At 38.0% G+C, this 26699-nt stretch overlaps 2 protein-coding genes and 1 long non-coding RNA gene across 5 annotated transcripts in view; 1 reads left to right on the forward strand and 2 right to left on the reverse strand.

The window, feature by feature from the left end:
* Window positions 1–16357, forward strand: part of MPHOSPH8 (M-phase phosphoprotein 8) — a 73719-nt gene extending 57362 nt beyond the window's left edge. For both annotated transcript variants that reach the window (XM_014528125.1, XM_005880021.2), the window contains exons 8-14: window positions 3435–3575; window positions 4410–4496; window positions 5967–6121; window positions 9510–9664; window positions 11339–11466; window positions 12526–12609; window positions 14896–16357. In XM_014528125.1, the coding sequence (XP_014383611.1) occupies window positions 3435–3575; window positions 4410–4496; window positions 5967–6121; window positions 9510–9664; window positions 11339–11466; window positions 12526–12609; window positions 14896–14937 (792 nt within the window). In that variant the 3' untranslated portion in view covers window positions 14938–16357. The remainder of the gene's footprint in view (window positions 1–3434; window positions 3576–4409; window positions 4497–5966; window positions 6122–9509; window positions 9665–11338; window positions 11467–12525; window positions 12610–14895) is intronic.
* On the reverse strand, window positions 1933–3497 carry LOC106723666. Its single transcript, XR_001359366.1, has 2 exons — window positions 3420–3497; window positions 1933–2826 (listed from the first exon to the last, which is right to left on the reverse strand). It is a non-coding gene; the product is annotated as an uncharacterized LOC106723666 (long non-coding RNA).
* Window positions 7602–26699, reverse strand: part of PSPC1 (paraspeckle component 1) — a 126593-nt gene continuing 107495 nt past the window's right edge. The window contains exons 9-12 of one of the 2 annotated variants that reach the window (XR_001359363.1): window positions 20647–20740; window positions 18298–18343; window positions 16449–16532; window positions 7602–7884 (exon numbers count right to left, since the gene is read on the reverse strand). The gene's annotated coding sequence lies outside the window, so the exon portion shown is untranslated. The remainder of the gene's footprint in view (window positions 7885–16448; window positions 16533–18297; window positions 18344–20646; window positions 20741–26699) is intronic. The other variant, XR_001359364.1, reaches the window with a different exon arrangement.

Consider the following 26699-nt stretch of genomic DNA (forward strand, 5'->3'; position numbering starts at 1 on the left):
TTTTTATTTAGCTACAAAAGTATTGCATTTTCATTTTATAAAATTCAAAAATTACAGAATGTAGGAAATTTTAGTCCCTGTATTCCCACCCCTAAAGTGACCATTTGGTTCAGCTGTGATCCTTCTGATTTTGTCAATGGTTTGACCTCTGCTGCTATTAGGGGTGGTGTTTCATGTCACTGTGTTTCATTGAGAGCTGTCTATTAACAGCAACTGCCCGACTTCCTATTGTTGCCGTGGGTTTTATACTGATTTATGAATTTTTTTTCCAGCCTTGTTGAAACAAGGCCACCAAAAATTTGGTTGCCTCCCCCCCCAAAAATGGGATAATATTGAATGTTTTGTGTGTTTTTTTAAATATGGAAGCATAGTAACCCTTTTTTTCCTGGTTTTTAGCTTTGTTGGTTTTTTGTTTTTGTTTATTGCTTGGAAGGTTTCTGTTTATTTTTATTTTCTCACCTGAGAATGTCTTTCTTCGAGACAGAGAGAAACATTGGTCAGTTGCCTCCAGCACGCACCTAGAATGGGAATTGAACTGGCATCCTGGGTATGTGCCCTGATCAGGAATTGAACCCACCAGCTTATGGTGTCCAGGACGAAGGTCCAACCGAGCCACCTGGCCAGGGTAGAGGGCTTATATTTTTAGGTAGTTACATCTGTTGATCTTTTCCTTTATGGCTTTTGGATGTCTTTGTCTTGCTTAGAGAAGACTTATATATTTTCTTCTTTCATTTTCTTGCTTATAGTTGTGGATCTTTAAGTTTAATCATTTGAGGTTACACTTCAAAAAATTATTTTGATTAAAATTGCATGAAATATGTAGATCAATTTGGCTGAGAATTAACATGATTACATTTTCAGTCTTCCATTTAGGAACATAACTACATTCAGCTCTTCATTTTAATTCCTTAAGCAAAAGAATTTTTTTCTTCATAGTTGTTATTTATTTCAGATCAATTTCTAAATATGTTATAATTTTGTAATTATCTTGCTATGATTATGAGATCTTTTTTCTCCTACATTTTCTTTTCTAACTGTGATAAAGCTATTGATTTCTGTTTGTGTTTGTGTCTCCAGCCACTTTAGAAAATTCTCTTACTGTGGTAATTTTAAAGTTACTTTCTAGATAGAGAGTTTGACCACTTGCTAAAAATAACTATTTTGTTTCCCTTATTTTCAATATTTCTTTCTTTGGTCTTGTGAAATTGGTGATATCTGAACAACAGTGGTGATAGAAGTGATCTGTTCTGTTTTTGGTCTGAGTAGGATTTTCCCTCAGGGTCATGGCATCAGGTTTGATTTCTGTCTTGTTGGTGGTTTACCTCCTATACGCTGCCTTTCTTTTTTTTTAAGCTGCTTAAGTATCGGGGATGCATGTTGGGTTTTATCAGATGTTTTCTTTGAAGATTTGAATAACAATTCCTAAAAGATTTACTTTTCCAGAAAATTGTAGCTACACAGTGCATTGCATCTGTCAAGGTAAAACGTGCATTAGTCACAAAACAAGCCACCACTTTTCAACAATCTGAGCAAAGATAAAATGCCTAAGGAACAATATAGATGATTTGCAAAGGTTGGATTCTTTAAGCACCAGTTTAAAAAAAACCACAAGTGGATGAGTATCTTCAGTTATAGTACTAAATTCAACCTTTTGCATTAGGAATTAGAGCACTTTGTCATATAACAGAAACGTATTATAAAAGTGAGTAGTGTCAAAGGAATAGAACCGCCAGCATTCAAAAGCAGCTTTGTTGCCCTGGCTGGGTGGTTCAGTTGGTTGCACCAAAAAGTGGAGTGTTCAATTCCTGGTCACAGCACATACCTAGGTTGTGGGTTCAGTCCTCATTCCGAGCGTTCTCTCGCTCTCTCCCTCCACCCCTCTTTCTCCCTCCCTCCCTCCCTAAATATATCCTTGGGTGAGGATTTAAAAAAAAAAGGGGAGGCCTATGAAAGCACAGCACTCACTAACCCTCCTGAAATTCAGACTTGGTCCTGCTTCAGAGCCATTTATTTGCTGCCACTGCCTCCTCCTCCTCCTCCCATCACCCTGACTATGGCCCCTACTCTCCAACTCACCCAGTCTTTGTGAGATGCATGCAGGGAACTTTCTAAAGTTAGATTTTTACAAATCTAGAGAAAGTGCTATTGCTAGAAATAATTTTTCTTACATTAGTGTTCCCTCAGATTACTCATACTGGCAAATTCTGCTAAAACTTTCAGATTATAACCAAATTAATTCATACTATTGGAATTTGGTTGTATCAGATGGTAATTAATGGTTTGGTTTTCTCATCTGGTGTTCGTTTTAACTAGCAATTGGAAATAATTTTAGCTAATAGTTACCTTTTTATTATTCACCAACTTTACGTAATTTTATCTTATTCAAAGCAGTTGTTTTACTCACTTTTTTCATATCAGTGTTGTTCCTTACTTATGAATCTTTTTTATCCTTAGAGCAGTCAAACTCTTATTTCCAAGCAGTTAGCAATGGTTTTTTAACCCAAATTACATTCATTTCATTGTGTCCTCAATACACTGGGCTTAGGTGACCAGCGGTCATTTCTAACCTTACATCTTTGGGCCAACTAAATGAATATAATCAATGTATGAGTTTTGCCTAGAACACAAGGAAACTTTTAGACCTGAAATTTGAGATAAATACCTTTGCCATCTAGATAGCTTCAAGATTTGTGCAATGTATTGATGTGCCTTTAGAACATAATACATCGAAGTTGTAAAATTTTATAACTGTTGGAGTACTTACTCTTTGATCCTGCTTGACTATGCTAACTGGGAGCACAGGTCCTTCTCTGCCAAGAACTGGACCTTCATGGACGCCGAGTATTAGACGGAGAAGACATGAGAAGTCGAAGGCGCATAAGAGAGAGTCTTTATTTTAGACCAAGTAGCCATTGCTGCTAAGTAGCCATTAGACAAAGCAGTTCTTCAAAGTAAGTTACTAATCAGTAGCTGCACAAAACAACCTAAGCAAACATAGGAGCCATTGCACACACAGCAGCCCAGCTCTACATAAAAGCAGCCTTTACATAAAAACAGCCTTGTACCACCTGGTTAGTAATACATCTTTATACCAACTTGGACAAAAGAGGCTTCTTGCGAAATAGTGACATCAATATTTGGGCCTCAGAAAGGCACACCTGCTCAGTGCATACAGTAAGATTGCTATGTCCTTGCTTAGATTGGCCTTGAACATCCAGTGTACTCTGATTAAGGTTCCCATAGTAACATTTATATATATAAAATTCCAAAGGTTATTAGTTTTTTATTTTTAGGATATTTTAGTGAAAAAAATTAAGTAGATGCTTAAATCAATGTACTTTAATAATTTCACGTTGAAACAGTCTAGATGAACTTAGTTATACAATTTTTATGATTAAACATTGACATTTTTTCCTTACACAAAACTAATGAAGGATTCAAGTGGGATGACACTAGTGATGCTTGCTGCAGCTGGAGGTCAGGACGATCTACTGAGGCTTCTCATCAGAAAGGGAGCCAAAGTGAATGGCAGACAGAAGAATGGGACCACCGCACTCATTCATGCAGCTGAAAAGGTTGGTCACTCACAGTGCAGCCATTTCATAGTCTTACAGGAATTCCTGCTTCTGGACTAAGACAAAATCTGTTTCTGTAGTGAAATATAACAGTCATACAGTCAACTTAATTTTATATTTCAGTTTATCTATGACTTATCATGAATGGATGCTTTCTTTTAAATCAACAATAATACTTTGCAGTTGAATTTTCAAAATGATTATCTAGTTGGAAGGGATTTATATCCAACAGGACCTCCGATTAAGGTACTAAAATTAGTTTCAATCAATAGGGTCTTGATTGAAAAATCATTTCCAATTGAAAATAATTAAAATGTTCCCATATATTATCTATCTAAAGCAGCGGTTCTCAACCTGTGGGTCGCGACCCCTTTCGCGGTCGAATGACCCTTTCACAGGGGTCACCTAAGACCATCTTGCATATCAGATATTTACATTACGATTCATAACAGTAGCAACATTACAGTTATGAAGTAGCAATGAAAATAATTTTATGGTTGGGTCACAACATGAGGAACTGTATTTAAAGGGCCAGAAGGTTGAGAACCACTGATCTAAAGGATTGCTATGCAGAGGGTCTTATGTAGAAAGCAGTGGTTAACCCTCAGATTGAACTTGCTGGCAAAACAGAGTGTGGCTGGGCAGGGGACTGAACCCACCCAGCACCTCTGGTTCTCACAAGACCCTGCATAGTAAAGAACCAGGAAATTTCACCTACCTGCTTGGGATAGATTGTCTTTTTCCTGGTGGCTAAAAGTTTCAAAACATCCAAAAATATCTTACTTTTGAATATAAGAATTTGAAGAATTAAATTTGTTTTCTTTTCTTTAATAGAACTTTTTAACTACAGTGGCTATTCTTTTGGAAGCAGGAGCTTTTGTAAATGTCCAGCAGAGCAGTGGTGAGACTGCTTTAATGAAGGTAAATGCCTCACATGATTGCTCATCCCCTCCATGCTTCAGATGTGTATGTTGGGGTCTCCGACAGCTGGGGCCTGGGGATTTGATGGGGAACAAGATAATCTCTGGACTTGCACATGATAGGTGAATGGGAAAAGTAGCATCAGAGAAGCACTTAACATGTAGTGTGATGAGTAATGCGAGAGGAGTAAGCATGGAGCTAAGGGATTACATCAGAGTCCAGACAAGGTTCAGTCCTGTGGCTCCCAGGCAGCCTTAGGGTTGCTTTGACAGGTGGCCTCACTGTGGCTGTGAACAGGGATGAACTGTGCAAATGGGAACTGGAGTGGGCTATGCACAGAGCCCAAGGAGTGGAGAAGTGGAGGCTATAATCTAGTTTTTATTGGTGAATTCGCTTCACCCGTTGTGTATTAGGAATTGTGGTTTGCAGATAGTTTTAAGTGGAAGGTTGTTAAAGCCGCCCCCGTGCACTCCTGTATTACCCCTCCATGGTTAGTGGTTTTGCATTTGCATCTATGGGGGCAAGTTCTGCATGTTCTAGTCTGTTCCTGGGGAAGTTCTGGGTTCCTGGCGTACAATGCTATTAGGATACAGCAGTTTTTAACACCTAGTAGTGGTTTAGTTCCCCAAGTGGAGGCTGTGCTGCTGCCCTGTCCTTAGACACAGTTTATGAGCTATTGGCGTTTGTCTGCAGTCTGTTTTCAGCCTTCTTTCATGAGTCAGTAAACAAGCATGGCCACAGCCAGGTTCACAGTGGGCTGCCTGAATCTGCTTTCTAATTCGTTATTCTAAAGGCCTGGCCCGCCTGCTGCTTCAGCCTTAGGGTTTTACACTTAGTGTTTAAACCAGGCTCACTGTTTGTGTTTCCATTTCATTGGTGGCTCGTGGAAATATTTTGTTCAGGACCCCTACTTTTGAATTTGTTTTCCATTATGTTTGTAAATTGTCCAATGTTTAAAGCAGAGGTAGCATTCAAAGAATGAATTAAAACTATCTTACTGAGAAATCACCAAGTGGGTTCTAAACAGATACTCTAGAGTGGTCTTTAAAGTGTGTCTCAGGGCCATTCTGGATTTAAATTTAGACATGTATCCATGCTTGTTAGTCTCCTCAGAGCAGATACTAGGAAAATTCTGAGATTTTGTGATGCTAAGAGGCACTTTAGATTCCCAGGGCTTTCCTAATAAGACAACAGGACATGGATGGAGAGTGGAGCTTAAAAAGGCCTGGTGTTTCTTCTGGGTTGGGATAGAGGTATCGTTTTGAATGTAGCACAGATTTCTGTACTGGACCCCTCCTGTTTATGTAAACGTTTCTAATACCCAGGGAGACCCAACTCCAGGTTTTTTCCAACCTTCTTTCCCTCTCTTCACAAAGAGCTCCCAGGCTGTCTCAAGTGTGAAGAAAGGGACAAACACTGACTGGTAGTTAACTTTAGTTAATTATTGCTCCTTTTTTTTTTGGGACTTAGGCCTGTAAAAGAGGAAATTTGGATATTGTACGACTTGTAATTGAATGTGGAGCTGACTGCAATATTTTGTCAAAGCACCAAACTAGCGCAATGTATTTTGCAAAGCAGTGTAACAATGTGTTGGTGTACGACTTGCTGAAGAATCATTTAGACACGTAAGTGCGCTGTGACTGTGCCATACTTAAGTTACAGGGCTAGACACATCAAAACAGGAATAGCCTAGCTCTAGCAACGTGGCTCAGTTGGTTAAAGAATCATTCATCCCATACACCAGAAGGTTACAGGTTTTTTTTTGTGTTTTTTTTTTTAAACAGACACTATTCAACTTTAATACTTACTATAAAACTAGAGCAATAAAGATAGTGTGATATTGGCAAGGGAATAGACAAGTAGACCAATGGAATAGAGTCCAGAAATAGACCCCCATAAATATAGCCAATTGATCTTTGACAGAACAGAAAAGGCAATGCAATGAACCAAAGATATTCTTCTCAATAAATGATGCTGAAACAACTGGACATCCATGTAAAAGAAAATAAATCTACACACATGCCGGAAGCCGGTCCACCCTTGATGCTTGACACAGTCGCTGCAGGGAAGAAACATCTGCACAGCGTATGTTTCAAGGGACCTGGCTTATATGGCATACTCAAGGTTACAGGTTTGATTCCCAGTCAGGACATATGCCTAGGTTGTGAGTCTGATCTCCAATTGCCTCCTGTGTGTACAGGAGGCAAACAATAGATGTTTCTCTCGCACATTGATATTTCTCTCTCCCTCTCCCATTCTCCTCCCCCAAAATAAAAAACCATATCCTCATGAGGATTAAGAAAGAAAGGCCTTGCTAGGTTCCTCCGTCTATCAAACATTAGTTTAAATTAAACTATAATTTTATCTCCCTCTGGTAGCAGGCCCTCTATCTAAATTATTTTCACACGCACGCGCGCGCGCACACACAAAAGACAAAAACTGGAATGGTCTGTATATGTAACTGCTCAGAAAAGATTATCAAGTAGAGGTCCCAATGGGCTTCTCTTCTAAAAAGATCACAGATTTAAGTGGCATATGAATTACTTTTCTACAGGTATTGAGGTCTTAGAAACTTTTAGACTTAATCTAGAAGCATCTCCTTAAAATCTTGACTAGGCTCTTAATTTGGCTCACATTTTCTTAAATTTTAGTTCATTCTTGTTTTTTAATGGACACAATTTTTAGAGCACTTTCAGGCTCACTGTGACATTGAGCAGAAAGTACAAGAGATCTTCCATATAACCCCTGCCCCCACACATGCACAGCCTCCCCCACCTCTTCTACCAACGTGGTACAGTTAATGAACCTATCGTCCATGTTTGTTAGTTCACCTTGGTGTTGTACGTTCTGTGGGTTTTGATAAATGTATGACACATACCCACCATCATAGTATCACACAGAATAGTTTCACTGCCCCCCGGACTCCACTTTATTCATCCCTCTCTCCCCTACTAAACCCTGAAAACCACTGATCTTTTTGTCTCCATATTTTTGCCTTTTCCAGAATTTCACATAGTTGGAATCATATAGTATGTAGCCTTTTCAGATGGTCTTCTTTTACTTACTGATATGCATTTAAATGTCCTCCATGTCTTTTCCTGGCTCTATAGCTCATTTCTTTTTAATGCTGGATCATTCCATTGTCTAGATGCTTCACAGTTTACCCATTCTTTTTCAAAAGAATTCTAAGACATTTATTTTGGCAACACATAATAGGAACGTCACAGACAGTAGCTAACACAAGTAAGGTGTTTATTATTCATATAACCAAGTATAGAAGTAGGCAGTTTAGGTAGGAATAGCCTCTCTTTCTCATCCACCATAGTTAGAATCTGACTTGGGTCTTCATGTCTGCAAGATGGTAACTCCAATTCCAGGTGTAGGAGATCTATATTCTAAGCAGAAAGTAAGGTCAGTTTTGGACAGGAGACAAAAAAGGTGGCAAAGGTCAAAATAAAGGAATATGTGCTTAGTGAGTGTGCCCCCTTTAACAGCCTTTGATGAGAGCCTCGCCCAACCCATTATTTTTTTGTTAATACATTGATTTTTGTTGTTAATCCTCACCCGAGGATATTTTTCTTTTTTTTATATTTTATTGATTTTTTACAGAGAGGAAGGGAGAGGGATAGAGAGTTAGAAACATCAATGAGAGAGAAGCATCGATCAGCTGCCTCCTGCACACCCCCCACTGGGGATGTGCCTGCAACCAAGGTACATGCCCTTGACCGGAATCGAACCTGGGACCCTTCAGTCCGCAGGCCGATGCTCCATCCAGTGAGCCAGACCAGCTAGGGCGAGGATATTTTTCCATTGACTTTTGGAGAGAGTGGAAGGGAGGGGGAGAGACAGAGAGAAACATCCATGTGAAAGACACATGGACTGGTTGCCTCCCACACGCACCCCAACCGGGCCCGGGGATTGAACCTGCAACCCAGTTAAGCGCCCTTGACCAGGAATTAAACCCAAGACCCTTCCATGTGTGGGCCAACACACTACCCACCGAGCAATACCAGCCAGGGCCCAACCAATAATTTGTGTGTGACTGACCAGCATTTATAGCTACATGGAATCCTGGGAAGCCAGCTCATCTCAGTTTGTTCACGTGGATAACAGATCCAGATAGCCTGCAAGTAGGTCGACCAGCCTTCCTGGTTTGCATGATACATGGAGCGATTCCGGGGATGCTGGGCAAACCAGATGAGTTGGTTACCTTCTTAGTGAGATAGTTTCTGCCCTTTTGCGGCCATCATTGAAGCAGCAGCATCCAGAAATGAAGTTTAATTCCTTTGTGACTTCTGACCAGAGCAAAAACCATAAAAATCATTTCAATGCATTTTTCCACATATTCTCCTGTTTTCAAAGAGTTGAGGCAGACGTACAATGTTCAATTCATGCCCATCCAAAAGGATGACAAAGGGCAGCAAATTGGCAAAATACTTTAAGTTTCTGCCATCTGTAGAAATCTTAGTCATTCACCCCAGCAAGGTGGTTATCACTAGACTAAATCTGGACAAATATCACAAAAAGATCCTTGAGTGTAAAGCCAAATCTCACCAAGTAAAAAAAAAGAAAAGGGCAAACATAAGGAAGAAACAATTGAGAAAATGCAGGAATAAAGTAATCTTGAAAAAAAGTTTTCTGAATTTTATTTGACTGCTGTGTGTGTGCCAATTCTTGGATTTATTTTTTAACAGAATTCTCATTTCTGATTCTCCAAATTGATCATTTATTAGACAGATATTTATTGAACACTATCTGCCAGGCACTTTTCAGACTGCTGGGGAGATGGAGAGAGCAGTGGGGGTAAGGACTGCCCTCATGGAACCGGAATCCTTGGGAGAGGACAGACAGTAAGAAAGACAAGTGGCATGTCAGGTGCCCAGTGCAGAGTAGAGGGATGAGGGAATTGCATGTTATTTTTAAGGTTGATCTGGATTTAACGGTTTTATAATTTTATGGCTCATGATTCTTTTTTACATTAATATTAACTCTTACTACATACTTTATTATTAGACTTTCAAGAGTAGCAGAAGAAACGATAAAGGATTACTTTGAAGCACGCCTTGCTCTTCTAGAACCAATTTTTCCAATAGCATGTCATCGTCTCTGTGAGGGGCCAGATTTTTCAATGGATTTCAATTATAAGCCTCCACAGAACATAACAGAAGGTAAGCTTACATTTTCTCTGTTTGAAATATGACACTATAGCTGTTAACTGATTTAGAACTCATTCTTTAAACAAATCTTAAGAAAATTCTGTTAGTATAATAATTATGTAAAACAGTTATCAACAGAGTTGCTCTGGCAGAAAAAAAGAAACCAACTGCTATCTATCATCCCAGGTGGCTTTGAGGGGTCCACAGAGCATGTTGTAGAACTTGTTTAAAAAGTATAAGGCGTCGCCGAAATAGCTCAGTTGGGAGAGCGTTAGACTGAAAAGTATGGAAGTTTGGTCTTAATAATTATACTAGTTTTTATTTGAATTTTTACATTCTGAGCCCAGAATCAATTTCTTTTTTCTTCTGGATTTTATTATTGATAATAGTCTTGGCTTTTTAAAAAGAAAAAATATATGTCTGCCCTTTAATAAATTTTAAAAGCAGAAAATAGAAACTTCAGTTCTGCTTCCTGGCCACCATGACTTCTCTAGGACACAGATGCCATACGTACAGAAAGCTGAGTCTCTTCCTAAACGTAGCAAGCTGGGTTCTGGCTTTTTTTGTTTTGTTTAAATAAGTAAAATGAATATGTAGCCCTATCAATAATTGATCGCCATTCATAACTACTCACTATTTGGTGAACTTGGCATTGACTATTCATGTCAGTTTGCATTATAAAGCTGGAAAGCAAAATCACTGTCAAACCGTAAATAGTTTGACAAGGTGTGCCCTTACTTCCCTGGGACCAGAATAAAGAAAGCAAAGGGGCCCTGGCAAATGTGGCTCTGTTCGTTGGCCATAGTCTCATGCCCTAAAGGTTGCAGGTTTGATTCCCAGTCAGAGCACATGCCCTATTTGTGGGCTTGATCCCCATTGGGGGTGTGCAGGAGGCACCTCATCATTGATATTTCACTCTCACAATTTCCCTCTCCCTCCCCCTCTCTCTAAAAATAAACTGTTCCTTTAAAAAGAACAGCTTTTCTTCAAAATTAACCTTGTAGAATATTTTATTTTTAATTTTTAACTTTTCCTTTTTATTGAATTTATTGGGTTATACAGGTTTGAAGTGCACAATTCAACAATACATCATCTGTACACTGTATTGTGTATTCACCACCCCAAGTCTACATCCATCACCAGTTATCTATATCTTCCTCCACCTCCTACCGCCTCACCCTCCACAATCCCACACTGTTGTCTGTGTTCTTGAGTTTTTTCAAATCTCATGCTAACTTTTTTTTCCAAAATGAGATTTTTTTTCTATTAATCACAAAATTTGGAAAAGGCAAAACAGTATGTGGAAGAAAACAGAAAATCACTCAAACCCACACCCAAACACAACTACCATAGAATGCCCGGTGGTTTACTTCCAGGGATATCTATGCATTTGCATTCAGCAAATGCCAGTTCTTTTAAAATAAAATAATTTTACCACAGAAAAGCACATTTTAAAAAGTCCGTTCCATGAGCTATCAGTAGGAAATACATAGACAAAAAATAACAGGAGTTGTGGTTTGGAAAATTGGAGGAGTCCTTCACTAGGGAGGAGAGAGTGGGCATGGCACACAAGTTGTGTCTGTTCTTCTACCCTACCCATCCCCACCTCATCTCCTCTCTTAGGTACTGGAAGGTGGAGGTTCAAGGATTGGGCTAAAAATCTGTGTGTGCATCTCTCCTGCTCAGGCTCTGGCATCCTGCTATTCATTTTCCATGCGAATTTTTTGGGTAAAGATGTTATTGCTCGACTCTGTGGACCATGTAGTGTACAAGCTGTAATTTTAAATGATAAATTTCAACTTCCTGTTTTTCTGGTAAGATTTTTCTATAGTTCATTACTGAAAAGTACATTTTTCTAATCAAAAGATGACTTAAATGGCTATGTTTTAATAAAATGTTAATTATAATTCAGTAAACCTGTTGTTGGAAATGAGGCAATAACCTGTAATCATCCTAAATTTTGTCAAAAATAACATACAGAATATAAATTCTTATGACATAAGAATTTAAATATTATGCCTTTTCCCACCATTATAATTATAAACATTCACTTACAGGAAATTCAACAAAGAAGAAAAGTATACCTGTTCATGCTTCAAATAATCAAATACAACCAATGTCCTACTGTTGTATTTGTGCTTAGTTCAGTGATGGCAAACCTATGACACGTGTGTCAGAGGTGACACGCGAACTCATTTTCTTGGTTGATTTTTCTTTGTTAAATGGCATTTAAATATATAAAATAAATATCAAAAATGTAAATCTTTGTTTTACTATGGTTGCAAATATCAAAAAATTTCTATATGTGCCACGGCACCAAAGTTAGGGTTTTTCAAAATGCTGACACACCGAGCTCAAAAGGTTCGCCATCACTGGCTTAGTTTATGCTTAATTTTAGCTTTCATTATGCTAAAATTTGTATTTTTATTACAAATATTTTAAAATAAAAATACATAGTGGCTGTAGACCTTCCTTTTTAACGCGTTAAGTGCCCAGCCTGTTTTGTCTTCTGGACGGAAAGTATAGTGTCAGTCACTGGTGACTGACAGGGCACTTAACGTGGTAATATAAAAAATGCCCTTGAAGAACCTTAATGCATGATTCCTTGGTCACATTTAGAACTCTTTCCTAACACTCATGCTGTATATTACTGGATGCATTCTAATCATAAAGATTTACCTGGATATTGTTTTTTCATTTGTAACTTTTTAATAAGTCAAGGGAAATTAAAGAAATCACAGCTTACTACCTCATGAATTCAAATACAAAACTTACAGAGTCTTAAAGGTTTCTGGTCTTTTCAGATTTGGCCTAGCTGTTTCTAGATGTAGATGTTGGAAGAAATACTGACCCTTTTTGGTCTCTTTCCCTAGGATAGTCATTTTGTTTACTCATTCAGCCCTGTTGCAGGCCTCAATAAACTCTTTATAAGGTTGACAGAAGCACCCTCTGCTAAGGTGAGAATTCTTTCCTCATATTTATTGTTCCTACTCAAATTGTTATGCTAGGTAACTTTATCATGTTGTGGCTTCTTGGTATGCCTGTCCTAGAGACCTGTGCTCCCTTGGGTAGAAGTCAGTGCAATATGAATGTAAAACATGGCAGATATAAAATATATTGTGTCTCTATAGCAGTCTTGGCTTTGGTATTTAATTGCCATATGTTATGTCGCTAGGCTAGTCAATAAACTCTCTTTGTAAAATGAAGCTGGTGTCTGTATAATAGTACAAGTATCCTATCTAATAAAAGAGAAACATGGTAATTAGCCATACCTCCGCTACCTTTCCCATTGGCTAATCAGGGCGATACGCAAATTAACTGCCAGCCAAGATGGCGGCCGGCAGCCAGGCAGCTTGAAGCGAACATGAGGCTTGCTTGCTTCAGTGACGGAGGACTCCAATGTTCCCCGCCTGCCGCCGCCGGCCTCTGAGCTTGCAGTTTGAAACATTGTTACAAATATAGAAGCTAAACAAAACCCCAGAAACCTGCTTTCAGCCAGCCGGGATCTCAGAGCTGGAGTTGAAACAGTGTTTCGATTATAGAACCCAAACAAACCAGATACCGGCTTTCAGCAGCCGAGGCCTAAGAGCTGGAGCCAAGCCTCAGAGCTAAAGCTGGCCCAGAATAAATACCCCAAACAGGAATTCCAGAGGGAGGTTACTGAGATTATTCAACCTCTCTTATTGAAGAGGCAAGTTCTTTTTGTTTTTCAACTTGTTCTTTTTAAAATTTTCTTATTAAATTGATTGGGATGACATTGGCCAACATGAACATATAGGTTTCATGTATGGGTTTCTATGTTATAAGATATGTATATTGCACCATATGCCCACCACCCAAAGTCAAATATCCTGTCACCATATATTAGGACTCCCTTCTCCCCACACCCTCTTCCCTCTGGCAACCACCACACTGCTGTTCGTGTTCATGAGTTTCAGTTTTATATCCCACATATGAGTGAAATCTTATGGTTCTTAGCTTTTTCTGAATGACTTATTTCACTTAGCATAATGTTCTCAAGGTCCATCCATGTTGTTGCAAATGGCGCTATTCCATCCTTTCTTATGGCTGAGTAGTATTCCATTGTGTATATGTGCCACACCTTCTAGATCCAGCCCTCTATTGAGGGACACTTTGGTTGTTTCCATGTCTTGGCCACAGTGAATAATGCTGCAGTGAACATAGGGGTGCATATATCTTTTCAAATACATGGGATTGCTGGGTCATATGGTAGCTCTATTCTTAATTTTTTGAGGAATTGCCAGAATGCTTTCCATAGTGGTTGTTTCAGGCTGCAATCTCACAGCAGTGAATGGGGGGGTTCCCTTTTTTCCACAACCTCTCCAACACTTGTTATTGCTTGTCTTGTTGATAATGGCCACTCTGACAGGTGTGAGGTAGTATCTCATTGTAGTTTTGATTTGTATTTCCCTAATTGTCAGTGAAGTTGAACATCTTTTTATATATCTATTGGCTGTTCGTATGTCTTCTTGGGAGAGGTATTTTCAGGTCTTCTGTCCTCTTTTGATTGGGTTGTTTGTTTGGTGTTGAGATTTACAAGTTTGGGAATTAAACCTTTGTCGGAGTGAATGTTTGCAAATATCATCTCCCATCTAGCAGACCGCCTCTTTGATTTGTTGTCAGTTTCTTTTGCTGTGCAGAAGCTTTTTAGTTTGATATAGTCCCATTCATTTATTTTTGCACTTACTTGCCTTTGGCGTCAAGTTCATAAGATGTTCTCTATGACCCAGGTCCATAAGTTTGGTACCTATGTCATCTTCTATGTTGTGTTATCATTCTCATTTGTCTCTGTATATATATTTTTTAATATATTTTATTGATTTTTTACAGAGAGGAAGGGAGAGGGATAGAGAGTTAGAAACATCGATGAGAGAGAAACATCGATCAGCTGCCTCCTGCACACTCCCTACTGGGGATGTGCTCACAACCAAGGTACATTCCCTTGACCAGAATCGAACCTGGGACCCTTGAGTCTGCAGGCCGACGCTCTATCCACTGAGTCAAACCGGCTAGGGCAGCACTTGGATTTTTTATTAAAATAGTGATAATCTAACCACTTACATTGATAACCAATTTGGGAATATTGCAAATAAGAGGAACTAGTCTTGGGCATGTATGTTTCTCCCTTCTCCCCTCTTCTAAGAAAAGAGAACTACCTCTGTGCTGATCCATATGCATTCTTTTTTTTTTTTTTTTTTTTTTTTTTTTTTTGCTTCCTATAGGTGAAATTGCTAATAGGTGCGTACAGAGTGCAGCTGCAATGATCAAACAGAGAATTGGGATGGAATGGCTTTCAGACCTATTTTTAAATACTCCCTTCCAAGCAGTTTGGAATTCTGGCACGGCTAACACTTTCAAATTTAAAGTTTGATCTGCAAACCTCATGCAGTTTAAGGCCTATCATCTGTTATATGTGGGACATGATGTGTTCTATGTAATATATTATAAAATACAGAAATGTAAGTATTTGTGCCAATGCTTTGAAGTTGACGTTGTGTCTGAACTGCATACTTAGTTTTCCACAATGTGGAATGGTACAGGGTTATTTAAGAAAATTACTTTTTTTAAATTGAAATTTTCTTTTTAATTTGAAATTTTCTACTACCCCAGGTGAATTTCTGTAAATAAAGTGTGAATTTGCCCCCCCCCTTGAAATTGGAGCAAAAAGGTCTGATCTATTTTTGATATGTAGTTGCCACACATCCCATGTTGGAAGGACATCTTTGGATGTTTCCAGTTATCCTTTATTTGAAAAGATCAGACCCTAAGAAATCAACCAGAACATTGCGAGGCCTAAAAAGAAATATTACATGTGCCCTTACTTTGAATCCTGGGAGGCCAGACCAGTTTTGTCAGCTTTTGCCTCATGTGGGGTTATTGTTCCTATGAACTTTTCCATAGATAAAACTCTTATTTGGCAAACTAATAAATCAAGCTCAGTCTGGATTATAGAAATGTTTAAAATGCAGTTCCTGATTAGTTTTATAATTGTGAGTTATAATTTTAATACAATTTTCAGAATGTCACATATTAGACCCTATACATTGTGTTTACAATTCAGACAGCCATTTTTATTTTACATACTGAAACTGCCTTTTCCTAGTTTTCTCATTAAAGTACCACAATGTTGGTCTTTCTTATTTCTTTGTATCCCAAATAAATGTGGATACCAAATGTGTAGTTTTTAGCTAAATTTTGTACTAGTACTGTATCTGATTTCATAGCTTTTGAAAAAAAATTGAGATTTGAGTTAGCAACAGTGCATAAGATCATTAAGGGGGGGGGGGGGATCAACAGTAACTTGGTCCAGTACATATAAGAGGAATGGGCTTTTTAAGAAAATTTCTATTAGGTCATAACTACTAGTGAGTAGAAAATAAGACAGTTCCTTTAGGAGTTTAGGCTGAGAAATAAGAATGAGCTATGAAAAGTCATCAGGGGGAAAATGGGTGAGTTATTTCAACTGAACCAGGATCAGAGAACATGAAAGTTTGAGTCAGTGCCAGATGTGCTAACTGGAACACATGTAGAGGTACATAATTTAATACAGTTGCTCAGAACAATAGCTTCTCTAAAAACATACTTGTCCCTGAGTGGAAAATGCTGAAAGTTCTGGTTTCTTATATGTAAATGGTATGAACAGTGATTTCTCTGGGAAACAAATCAATTTCTAAGTATTAACTTACCAAAATGTATACAGATAGGCTTAGTACTACAGGTCAAAACAAATCAATCTCCTTGTATAAAATGTGTATAAATAACACAGAACACATACCTGAGCTTATTATTTCAACCACAGGTGATCTCATGACTAAGCAGGTCATCACAAATGGGATGCATTCCTCTTTGGCCAGACTACCTGAAAAGCAATTAGTAACAGCTTTTTGCTCAAATTTTATCTTAAAAAAAAAAAGAAAAATCACTCCTCAGCCATTCCTCCTTTCCAATGTATAATGACATAAGGACACATAATTGGGTTATTCAGTCAACTTAACTTCCTAACTACACCATTCAGATCTGCTCTGAGTATGGCTTATAGACAGCACATTACACATTCTTTTATCTGCAATACTTAGTACCAAAGAAAAGTACCTAGTAACACTCACTAAATGATGGACTACAGTTAAATAGTTTGGTTTCAGTCCAGGAATATGAAATTATTTAATTTCATACAATATCTTCTCAAGTCATTCCATCTGAATTCTTAAATTTGTGGGATTTACTAAGTGGAATGTCAGGAGGTTGCAATTTGGAATTCAGGTGCTGCTTTTTAAATCCTCAGCATTACACTGTTAGCTTTATTATTTTTAAAAATATATTTTTATTGATTTCAGAGAAGAAGGGAGAGGGAGAGATGAAAACATCGATGTGAGAGAATCGTTGATCTGCTGCCTCCTGCACTCCCCCCACTAGGGATCTGGGCATGTGCCCTGATTGGTAATCGAACCATGACCTCCTGCTTCATAGGATGAGGCTTAACCACTGACCCACACCGACTAGCTACACTGTTAGCAATAAAAGTCACAGGATAACTTACTAGTGCTAACAGAATATTAACGGTGAAAGGGCCTTACAAACCATTTACCATGAAAGTCTAGACTTTGAGTAAAAACTGGGAGAAACTGAAAAGTATAAATCAACTTTTGCCAAACCTTTATATACCACAATAGCCAAAATTGACTTCGAAAATGAGAACTTTGAAATTTTTCATACAGTTAATGTTTCATAGCATAATACTGTATAAACATCTCAAACTAAATGTTGCTCAGTTCAGAGGATGGCTGATAGAATACACCTTGCTTCCTCAATCCTGTGCTAACATATAATACTTCTGGGATCTCTAGGCCTGGATACTACCTCCGTGTACACAAGACCCCTAATAATAAGCTGGAAATTATAATGAAAGAGGGCTCACAATTAAATCAGTTACAAAACTGGAAAATAGTTATCTGTCATCCTGAGTTCCCAGAGGACTCCCAGTTGGAATCTAAATCAGTTTAACTTGTAAGAATATAATTTCCATTATTCTACAACATATCTCTGCCTTACTCATATCGCCCATTTACTTTCCTTGGGCCAAGATATATGCTTTAGTAAAAACATGATTTTTCTCACAACAATGACAGACTTCTTGAATGGCTCCTTATCCTGGAGACTGACCCAAAATTGCCGGGGGTAAAGATCCCTCCAGTGGTTCCCATTCACAAAGAGTTGAAAAGGAGGTTTGTCCGTTGTTCTGTATTTGTGGGCTGCTACCATAATATTTCACATTAACCAGAAAGACCACACAAGGAGTAGGTACACATCTTTAAAATAAAATAAAACCAAAACCTGAACAAAAATGTAAAGTTTGCTCTATTTCGATATTTAAACCATAGAAAATTTGTCCATAAGGCCTAATTTTTTAAATGTTAAGTGTTATTGCTCCTATATGTATACATTGCTAATATGGAGTAATAAACTCACAAATGAAATACAATTGGTTTATGGCTTTTTTCCTCCCATGTCTTTACAAGCATTCGTGACAAAATAATTTGCTGAGTCACTGAGCAGCAGACCTAAAAATATTCAAGCATCGAACTAGTCTATTTGAACTATAAAATATTATTCAATAATTCACTTACTTCTAGGACTGGCATTTTGTTGTGAGGTCATATAGAGATTAAGGACCTGAGGGGATAAATATGTTAATACTAAAAAGCCGTGGTTCCCAGACCAGAGTCCCCCACCTCTGTAGAAATGAGAACCTCAGGCCCAAATCACATGCAGGCGAGGCCAGCAGTCACTTTCACTGGTCCTCAGGGGATTCTGCTGCACCTCCAAGCATGAGAACCACTGTTTGAAAGGATAACCTGAAGACGTCAATGTTTTTAGTAAGATTTTTGAAAGAGGCAATTGCCATGTCACTTCCTTCTATGAGTATTAAATTTGTATTTTATATTTTATTAATTTAATGTTCAGAAAGTTAATAAAATTATCTTCAACGAACCAGTATCTTTACACTAACTAGAAAATAAAATTCTGTAATGGAAAGTAGTTACTGTAAAATTTATATATTTCAGAGAGGGAGGGAGGAGAGAAACATCAGTGATAAGAGAGGTCATTTTTTAGCTGTCCCACACTGGGGATCGGGCCCACAACCTGGGCATGTGCCCTGACCGGGAATTGAACCATGACCTCCTGGTTCATAGGTCAATGCTCAACCACTGAGCAATGTTGGCCGGGCCCCTTTTTTTTTTTTTTTTTTTTACCAAAATTAACTTCAAAATCCTAAAGTTCCAATAACAAATGCTTTGGTGTGTGGTGCATTTAGCCTACATATATTAGATTTTTTTTCTTGACCCATAGGTAAGGGGTTCTCTAGTAGAAACCAGATTTATTTGTAAGGCTTTTTTAAAAAAAAATATATTTTTTATTGATTTTTAGAGGGGGGGGGGGGGGGAGAGAGAAAGAAACATCAATGATGAGAGAGAATCATTGGTCAGCTGCCTCCTGCATGCCCTGTACTGAAGATCGAACCTGCAGCCCGGGCATGTGCCCTGACTGGGTATTGAACCAGTGACCTCTTGCTTCATAGGTCCACACTCAACCACTCAGTCACAACAGCTGGGCTATTTGTAGGGCTTTTCAAAACAAAACAAAAAACGTTGCTGGATCCCACCCCAAGATTTTCTTTAGTGGAGCAAGGGTGGATCTGAGAATGTTCATTCTTAAGTTCCCAGATGATAATACTATTAGGGACTAGCTTTGAGAATCACTGCCCAACATTAATTTTCTAGAGCTATACAATAGTAGCAAAATGGCTGTCACATTTCAGGGCTGCATGAGTTGTCAGATATTTTTAAATGGTTAAACTTCTCAAAAGTCAAGGATACTACATCAGTGTTCCTCAGTGTGCATGGCAATTTCTGAGTTTTGTTGAAACGGCAGTAGTTCCACTGTGTGTCCTGAGATCCTGCACTTTCAAGAGGCTCAGGGTAATGCTTGCGTTTCTGGTCCCAAGAGAATGGAATTTGTCATCAGCAGATAAGGAATACACTTAATACTTCCTGGATCTGTCAGGATGACTACAACATCATCCAAATTCTGTCATAAAGATCACAGAATTGTAAATGTTAACATAAAATTTTGTGTCTGACTTAACAAAACAATAGAAAAAGTATTATCCCTCTACAAAGGTTAGAAAGCAACAAGGGAGAAAGGAACCGTCTATCCCCCTACCATTGATCGGATTTTATGATATTAAACCATTTTAAGATTACAATCTCTCCAAGGGAACAGAAGACTAAAATTTTAGGCTTCAGATCACTGAATACCAAGAGGGATTTTTTTTTCCTTTAGTAAGACAATATGTAATTTCTATTCTCAGTCCAGTTCTACCTACAGACAAATCAAGGCACCTTACTACTATTGAGGAAATACAAGGGCAATTTGGAGCTAAAAATAACCTCCAGCGGTGGCCAGGTGGCCCACCTGGTTGGAATGTCTTTCCTTACACCAAAAGGTTATGGGTTTCATTCCTGGTCAGGGCACATACCTAAGTGGAGGGTTCAATCCTTAGTCCAGGCATGTACAGGAGACAAGCAATTGATGTTTCTGTTTCTTTCTCTCCCTTTCCTCCCTCCCACCCCCTTCCTCTCTAAAATCAATCAACATATCCTTGGGTAAGTATTTAAAAAAAAAGACAACTTAAAAAAATAACCTCCATCCTTGCTCAGAGAAAATGGACTGTTCACCAAGTCAACAGCACCAGGGAAAATCACTAAAGAAACTAGGAAGGGGGAGAGATCAAAGGACTTGTATGCATGCATATAAGCATAACCAATGGACACAGACACCAGGGGGGTGAGGGCATGAGTAGGGGGGGCGGGCAATGGGGGAATAAGGACACATATGTAATACCTTAATCAATAAAGAAAAAAAAAAGAACAAAACTAGGAAGGAACGAATAAACAATTACAACAGAGACCCACCTGAAAATAAATGACTTCAGGATATCATCTCTAAACTTGATTCATGCTGGAAGTAGGATTTCAGGTAGCTTCATCCATGTGTTATTTCATCCTCCTAGGATACAATAAAATCAGATTTAGCCTTTTATAAACCAGTTTCAGTAATCATTTAAAACAGCGGTCGCCAACCTTTCGGACCTCACGGACCATCAGTGGTCCACGGACACCAGTTAGTGACCACTGATTTAAAAGACAGAAATGTTACCTCATTCCTTAGAGGTCTTAAGAGTAATGTTTTCATTAGGATGCTATTTAAAGTCTATACCACATTTGATTATTTCCATTCAGTACGATGTTTCTTTAATTCATTTCCTCAAAGATCAACTAACTTAAAATTCAGTTCACTTTTATGTTTTGGCATTAAAAACTATTAAATTCTAAACACTAAATTTTCAAGTCTGCTAATGATTGTAAAATATTGACTATTTCGCTAAATCCTTTTTTTATTTTATTTCCATAGATAAGTTCTCTTGAAGGCGTATTATCCAAAATCCTACACAGAATCCTGATTCCTACTCTATTTACAAAATTTTATTCTTGTAGCGAGGGAGGGCACATAAATGTCTGCTGCAATCCATCAGAAAGACTCTTACTTACACTACTAAAAAACCTTGGAACAATGTTCTACAAGAGTGTGGGCCCCAGATTTTTCATTGGGGCAGTTTTATGTTTCATATCCTTAGAAAATGTGTGTCTTATAAGGTACCTGACAGTACAGTAGTCCACAACTCTAATCTCTAGAATTTAGCCAAATTCTAGTTGCCAATATTTAGGCTTTAAAAAGGAGACTTATCTTACTATTTGAACACAATGTTCAAAGCCAGTCAAGTTCTGTGGCCAATTTTCCTGTACACTGCAATATAATCAACACTAATGAAACATGTGGAGTTCCTTTACATGTGCATCTTTTTAGTGATACTGGTAATTTGGATTTTGAAATCTGTGAGAATGCATACACAAAGATAAAGGTACTTTAAGGAATAGTTGTTCATCAAAATGGTACTGTCAAATATGGAAAAAAAATAAAAGCATTAAAAGAAAAAGTCTCCTTTAATTAAAATCTTAAAGCTTAACTGTAACAAGACTATGTGACACCACTTTGGAGAAAAATAGTGTTTTTAATTAATTTTAGGATAAAACTGGGTCAATGAGAACCATGTGCAAGTTAATGTTGCATTTTACCCTCCTATGCCAAAACATTTGAATTGTTAATAGTGAAAAAGCATCTCTAACCACACCCTAAGGTTTTTTCATATAGTCAGAAATGTATACAAGCCAAATACCACATATACTTTTCTGAAGACTTTTCATAAAGAATAAAGCATTGAAGATACAAAGTCCCATTCTTAATAGTAATAATGCACCTAATATTCTCCCCTCTCTCTTAAATTACAAACGGTATCCTTTTCTACTGAGAACAGGAGCCTACAATTATTCATAAATTACATATAGTTTATATTTGTAATATGTGAATTACATAAATAGAAACATTTTAAGGAAAGATGTTTCAAATATACATAACAGAATTCAACAAGCATAGAGGCAAGAACACTGCTCTGCAAAGCTGTTCAATTTACAACGTACAAGTTGCAAGAACCCAAGAAACAGGACTTCAATAAGGACTCATGTTGAAAGACTCCTTGCCAGAAGTCAACCTCAAAGGCAGGCTTCCTCTCAAGCGGACACCCATGGTAGAGAAACATGAAGGAATCGTATTGTTATCTACATGCTCAACACAGGGCCGGGGCTCCACATTATCAAACATGTCCAGGAAGATCTACATAACAGTATTCACACCTAATGATCCTTTGCCTTCATAACAAAGACTCAGATTAAAGCAATAAATAAGCCAAATATTATTACAAGCAATTCATAACAGGAAAAATATGCAGGATACTCTCCAGTGAAGTAATCTTATTACAGTGTTAACTAATAGATTCTATTTAAGCAGCAAAGAATGTCCAACAATACAGAGAAATTGTATGTGGAGAATAATATCAAAAAGATTAAGGCAAAAAACTCAAAGGCCATAATTTTGTAAACTTGAGAAAATGCCCATGAAAGAAGCAAATTTGTAAAATACGAGACAACATACGAAGTTTATTCTGCTTTTTGAAGCAATAGTTTTAACTGGTGAACAAATTACGTAACAGTATCATTAGAAATTAAAAAGAAAAAATTGTAAACTTTAATTTTCAAGACTGCTGAATTGAAAATAATTATATAATGAATAACTTCCATAAATGAACAAAAATCCATAATATGAACATTTAACTCTGGATTCCCAACAGCATCTGGTTTTCCAGAATTTTAACAAAGCCACTTTTATTTTTACATCATAGGTTATACATACGCCAATGTTTTGCATCAGATAGCAATGAAACCACACAGCCTAACTATAAATAGCAATGGGGGTATGATGAGTAGGGAAAGGCAAAAGTACTTCACACAAAAAAAGGGTATCTGAGTGGCCCAAAGGCATATGAAATGGTATTCACATGAGAAGTCACTAGAGCAATGTAAACTAAAACCACAATGACATACCTCTACACACTCCCTATAATGTCTAAAACTAACAAGACTGACAATGCTGAGTGTAGACAAGTGTGCAGGGCAACAGAATCCACATACACTGCTCATGGGAGTATAAAGCAGGAAACTGGAAAATTGTTTGACAATATAAGAAACATACCTATACCCTATACTCAATAATTCCACTCCTAGACTTTTTTTCCAAAGAAAAATGAAACGTGTAAATGATTTGTACAGTAATGTTTGTAGCAGCTTTACTCACAACTACAGGCCAGTGCATAAATTCGTGCACTAGTGGGGTCCCTCGGCCTTGCCTGCGGGATCAGGCTGAAACTGGCTCTCTGACATCCCCTGAGGGGTCCCAGATAGTGAGAGGGTGCAGGCCAGGCCGAGGGACCCCACCGATGCATGATCGGGGCCAGGAAAGGACGCAGGGGGTTGGCCAGCCAGGGAGGGACCACAGGAGGGCTCCAGGGCGTGTCCGGCCCATCTCACTCAGTCCTAATTGGCTAGAACCCAGCAGCACGCTAACCTACCAGTTGGAACATCTGCCCCCTGGTGGTCAGTGCACATCATAGCGACTGGTTGACCAGTCAACTGACTGTCCCCTGGTGGTCAGTGCACGTCATAGCGAGTGGTTGAGTGGCCTTAGCGTATCATTACCATATTATGCTTTGATTGGTTGAACGGCCGACTGGACAACCAGACACTTAGTATATTAGTCTTTTATTATATAGGATAACCCCAAACTGGAAGCTACTCCAAGGATGTATCAATAACAGACTAGACAAACAAAACATGGCATGTATATTTAATGGTTACACTAGGCAGCAATTAAAATAGAAACAACTACTGACATATGAAACAATACAGATGAATCTCAAAAACACTATGTTGAGTGAAAGAAGCCACAGGCAAAAAAGATTCCATTCATATGATATTCAAAAACAGGAAACACTGACCTATGGTGATCAGAATAGAATAATGGTTACCTCTGATATGGGAGATGGACTAACTTAGAAGGAGCTCATAAAATCTGAAATGTATGAGAACAGTCACTGTCAAATCAAGCAAGCTCACAAATTCTGAGTGACAAGGAAGTCTAAATTTTTGAAAAGCAGGATTTTAAGTTTTAAAACTAATGAATCAGAAAAGGTTATTTTAAATTAATGAAGCAACTCAAAATTAAGAAATAAGTACATAAAATAAGGTTCTATTTAAAAAATAAGAATTAGCATTTGTAAATATCAACATTGAAACCTAGAAAATATTGAAGGAAAAAAGATTGTAACTATTTAAGCCACAGGCACATTTTTTCAGTTTTATTGATGGCAAATATTTTTCAGGAAAATAATTTGATTATACACACACACACACACACACACAATCTTTTCCTCCAAAGTAACATTTACTGTGGTTATCAAAGAAATGTAAAGTTCAGCAAAGACTCAAATGAAATCCAATAAAGTACAAATTGATAACTTGATCAAACATATTCAACTAATAATTTCTAAGAAAAGTTAGTATTACCTCAGAGTCAAGGGTCCAGACCTCTATGTGCTATATTTGCAAAGCAATTGAGATGGTAAACCAAGACATGGGAATGAAAGATAACACTGAAATTTTTCAAACTTAATTTTGTCCCCAAATTCTTTTAAAGCCATTGCAATTTTTAAAAATCTGCACTATGGTCTTGTGATAAACTAAGATTTATCAAGCACCCCTCCCCAAAAGGTTAAAGTAAAAAAAAAAAATCCCTGATTACTGCATAATCAAGGTTAAGTTTTAAAAACAAGTTGGGCCTTGGCCGGTGGCTCAGTGGTTGGAGCATCAGCCCACACACAGAAGGATCTCAGGTTTGATTCCAGATCAAGGGCCCAAGCCTGGGTTGCAGTTTCGATCCTTTGAGTGCTTACTGGAGGCAGCCAAACAATGTGTCTCTCTCTCATGGATGTGTCTCTCATGGATCTTTCTTTCTCTCCATTTTCTCTCTCTCTCATTCTCTCTCTCCACTCTTCCTCCCTTTCACCAGCTCTAAAAACTCAATGGGAAGGATATCCTCAGGTGAAGATTAACAAAAAATAATTTTTAAAATTTGGACTATAAGAATAAATTACTTTTCTAGTTCAAGATAACAGATGATTATGAACTTACCTATATAGCCTTCACTATTTTCTTTAAAAGTTCAGTATGTCTATAGAAAATTATTGCCACATCAAAGAATCCCTGTTACTTAATGTAAAACCATGTTCATATCTAATGAAGCAGCACTGAAGACAATTATCAAATGATAGTCAACGGCTTATTTTTGATCATATACTTAAAACCACTTAAAAATAGCATCCACTGTTACTTATTTTGAAGATCCCATGTAACTCAACTTACTAGGAAAAATATTTTTTGCAGAATCCATGAAATGGACTTACTGGTATGCAGAAAATAATATCACAATGTTGTTTTGTATGTGGGAAAAATTACTCAGACATCCAACAAGTACAATCTGAACTGTTCAGTGTTGACCACCTATTAAAATCTATTTAAAAATAGGGTGGCCCAGCCGGCATGGCTCAATTGAACCGTGACCTATGAACCAGAAGGTCACGGTTCAATTCCCAGTCAGGGTATAATCAGGTTGTATCAGGCTAGCAGGAGCCAGTCTATCAATGATTCTCTCTCATCGTTGATGTTTCCATCTCTCTCTCCCTCTCCCTTCCTCTCTGAAATCAATAAAAATATTTTTAAAAATAAAAAGAGGATGGCACGCTCTGATAGGTGTGCTAAATGGTTAGTGTTCACCCTTGTACCAAAGTAATTGGGTGAAGATTAACAAAAGCAAAAAATAAAAATAAAAATAGGGTAGAAGCAGGTGGTAAACAAAATCAGTGTTGAGGCAAGATGGTGAACATCAATCATAACCCTCCTTTAGTGCTTCATTTAGCAAGTCCTCGCTGGGGTACTCAATTTGTGGAGGTACCCTATTTCTAATTAGAAATGTGTCACCAAACTATATTTACATGAAAATACAAAAATACATTACATTAAATGTTTTTTTTCTTGTTAATCCTCATGAGGATATTTTTTTCCATTGATTTTTAGAGTGGAAGGGGAAGGTGGGGTTGGGGGGGAGAAGAAACATCAGTGTGAGAAAGACACAACCACTGGTTGCCTCCACACAAGCATGGACTGGGGCCAGGGATCGAACCTACAACCCAGGTACATCCTCTTGACTGATAACTGAACCCACAACCCTTTCCTCCCCCTCCCCAGCAATCACCACACTGTTATCCATGCAATGTTTCTCTCTTTCTTTCCCTTCCTCTCTCTCTCAAATCAATAAAAACATATCCTTGGATGAGAATGGGGGGGGGTGGGGGGAATCTAATGAAAAAAATGTGGGATCTAATGAGCAAAACAGAATAAAAAATATAGAAGCATGGAACAGACTGTCGAATCTCAGAGGGGAGGCAGGGGTGGGTGGGTGG

This window comes from Myotis brandtii, unplaced genomic scaffold, assembly GCF_000412655.1.
Source record: "Myotis brandtii unplaced genomic scaffold, ASM41265v1 scaffold62, whole genome shotgun sequence".
Taxonomy (NCBI): Eukaryota; Metazoa; Chordata; class Mammalia; order Chiroptera; family Vespertilionidae; genus Myotis; species Myotis brandtii.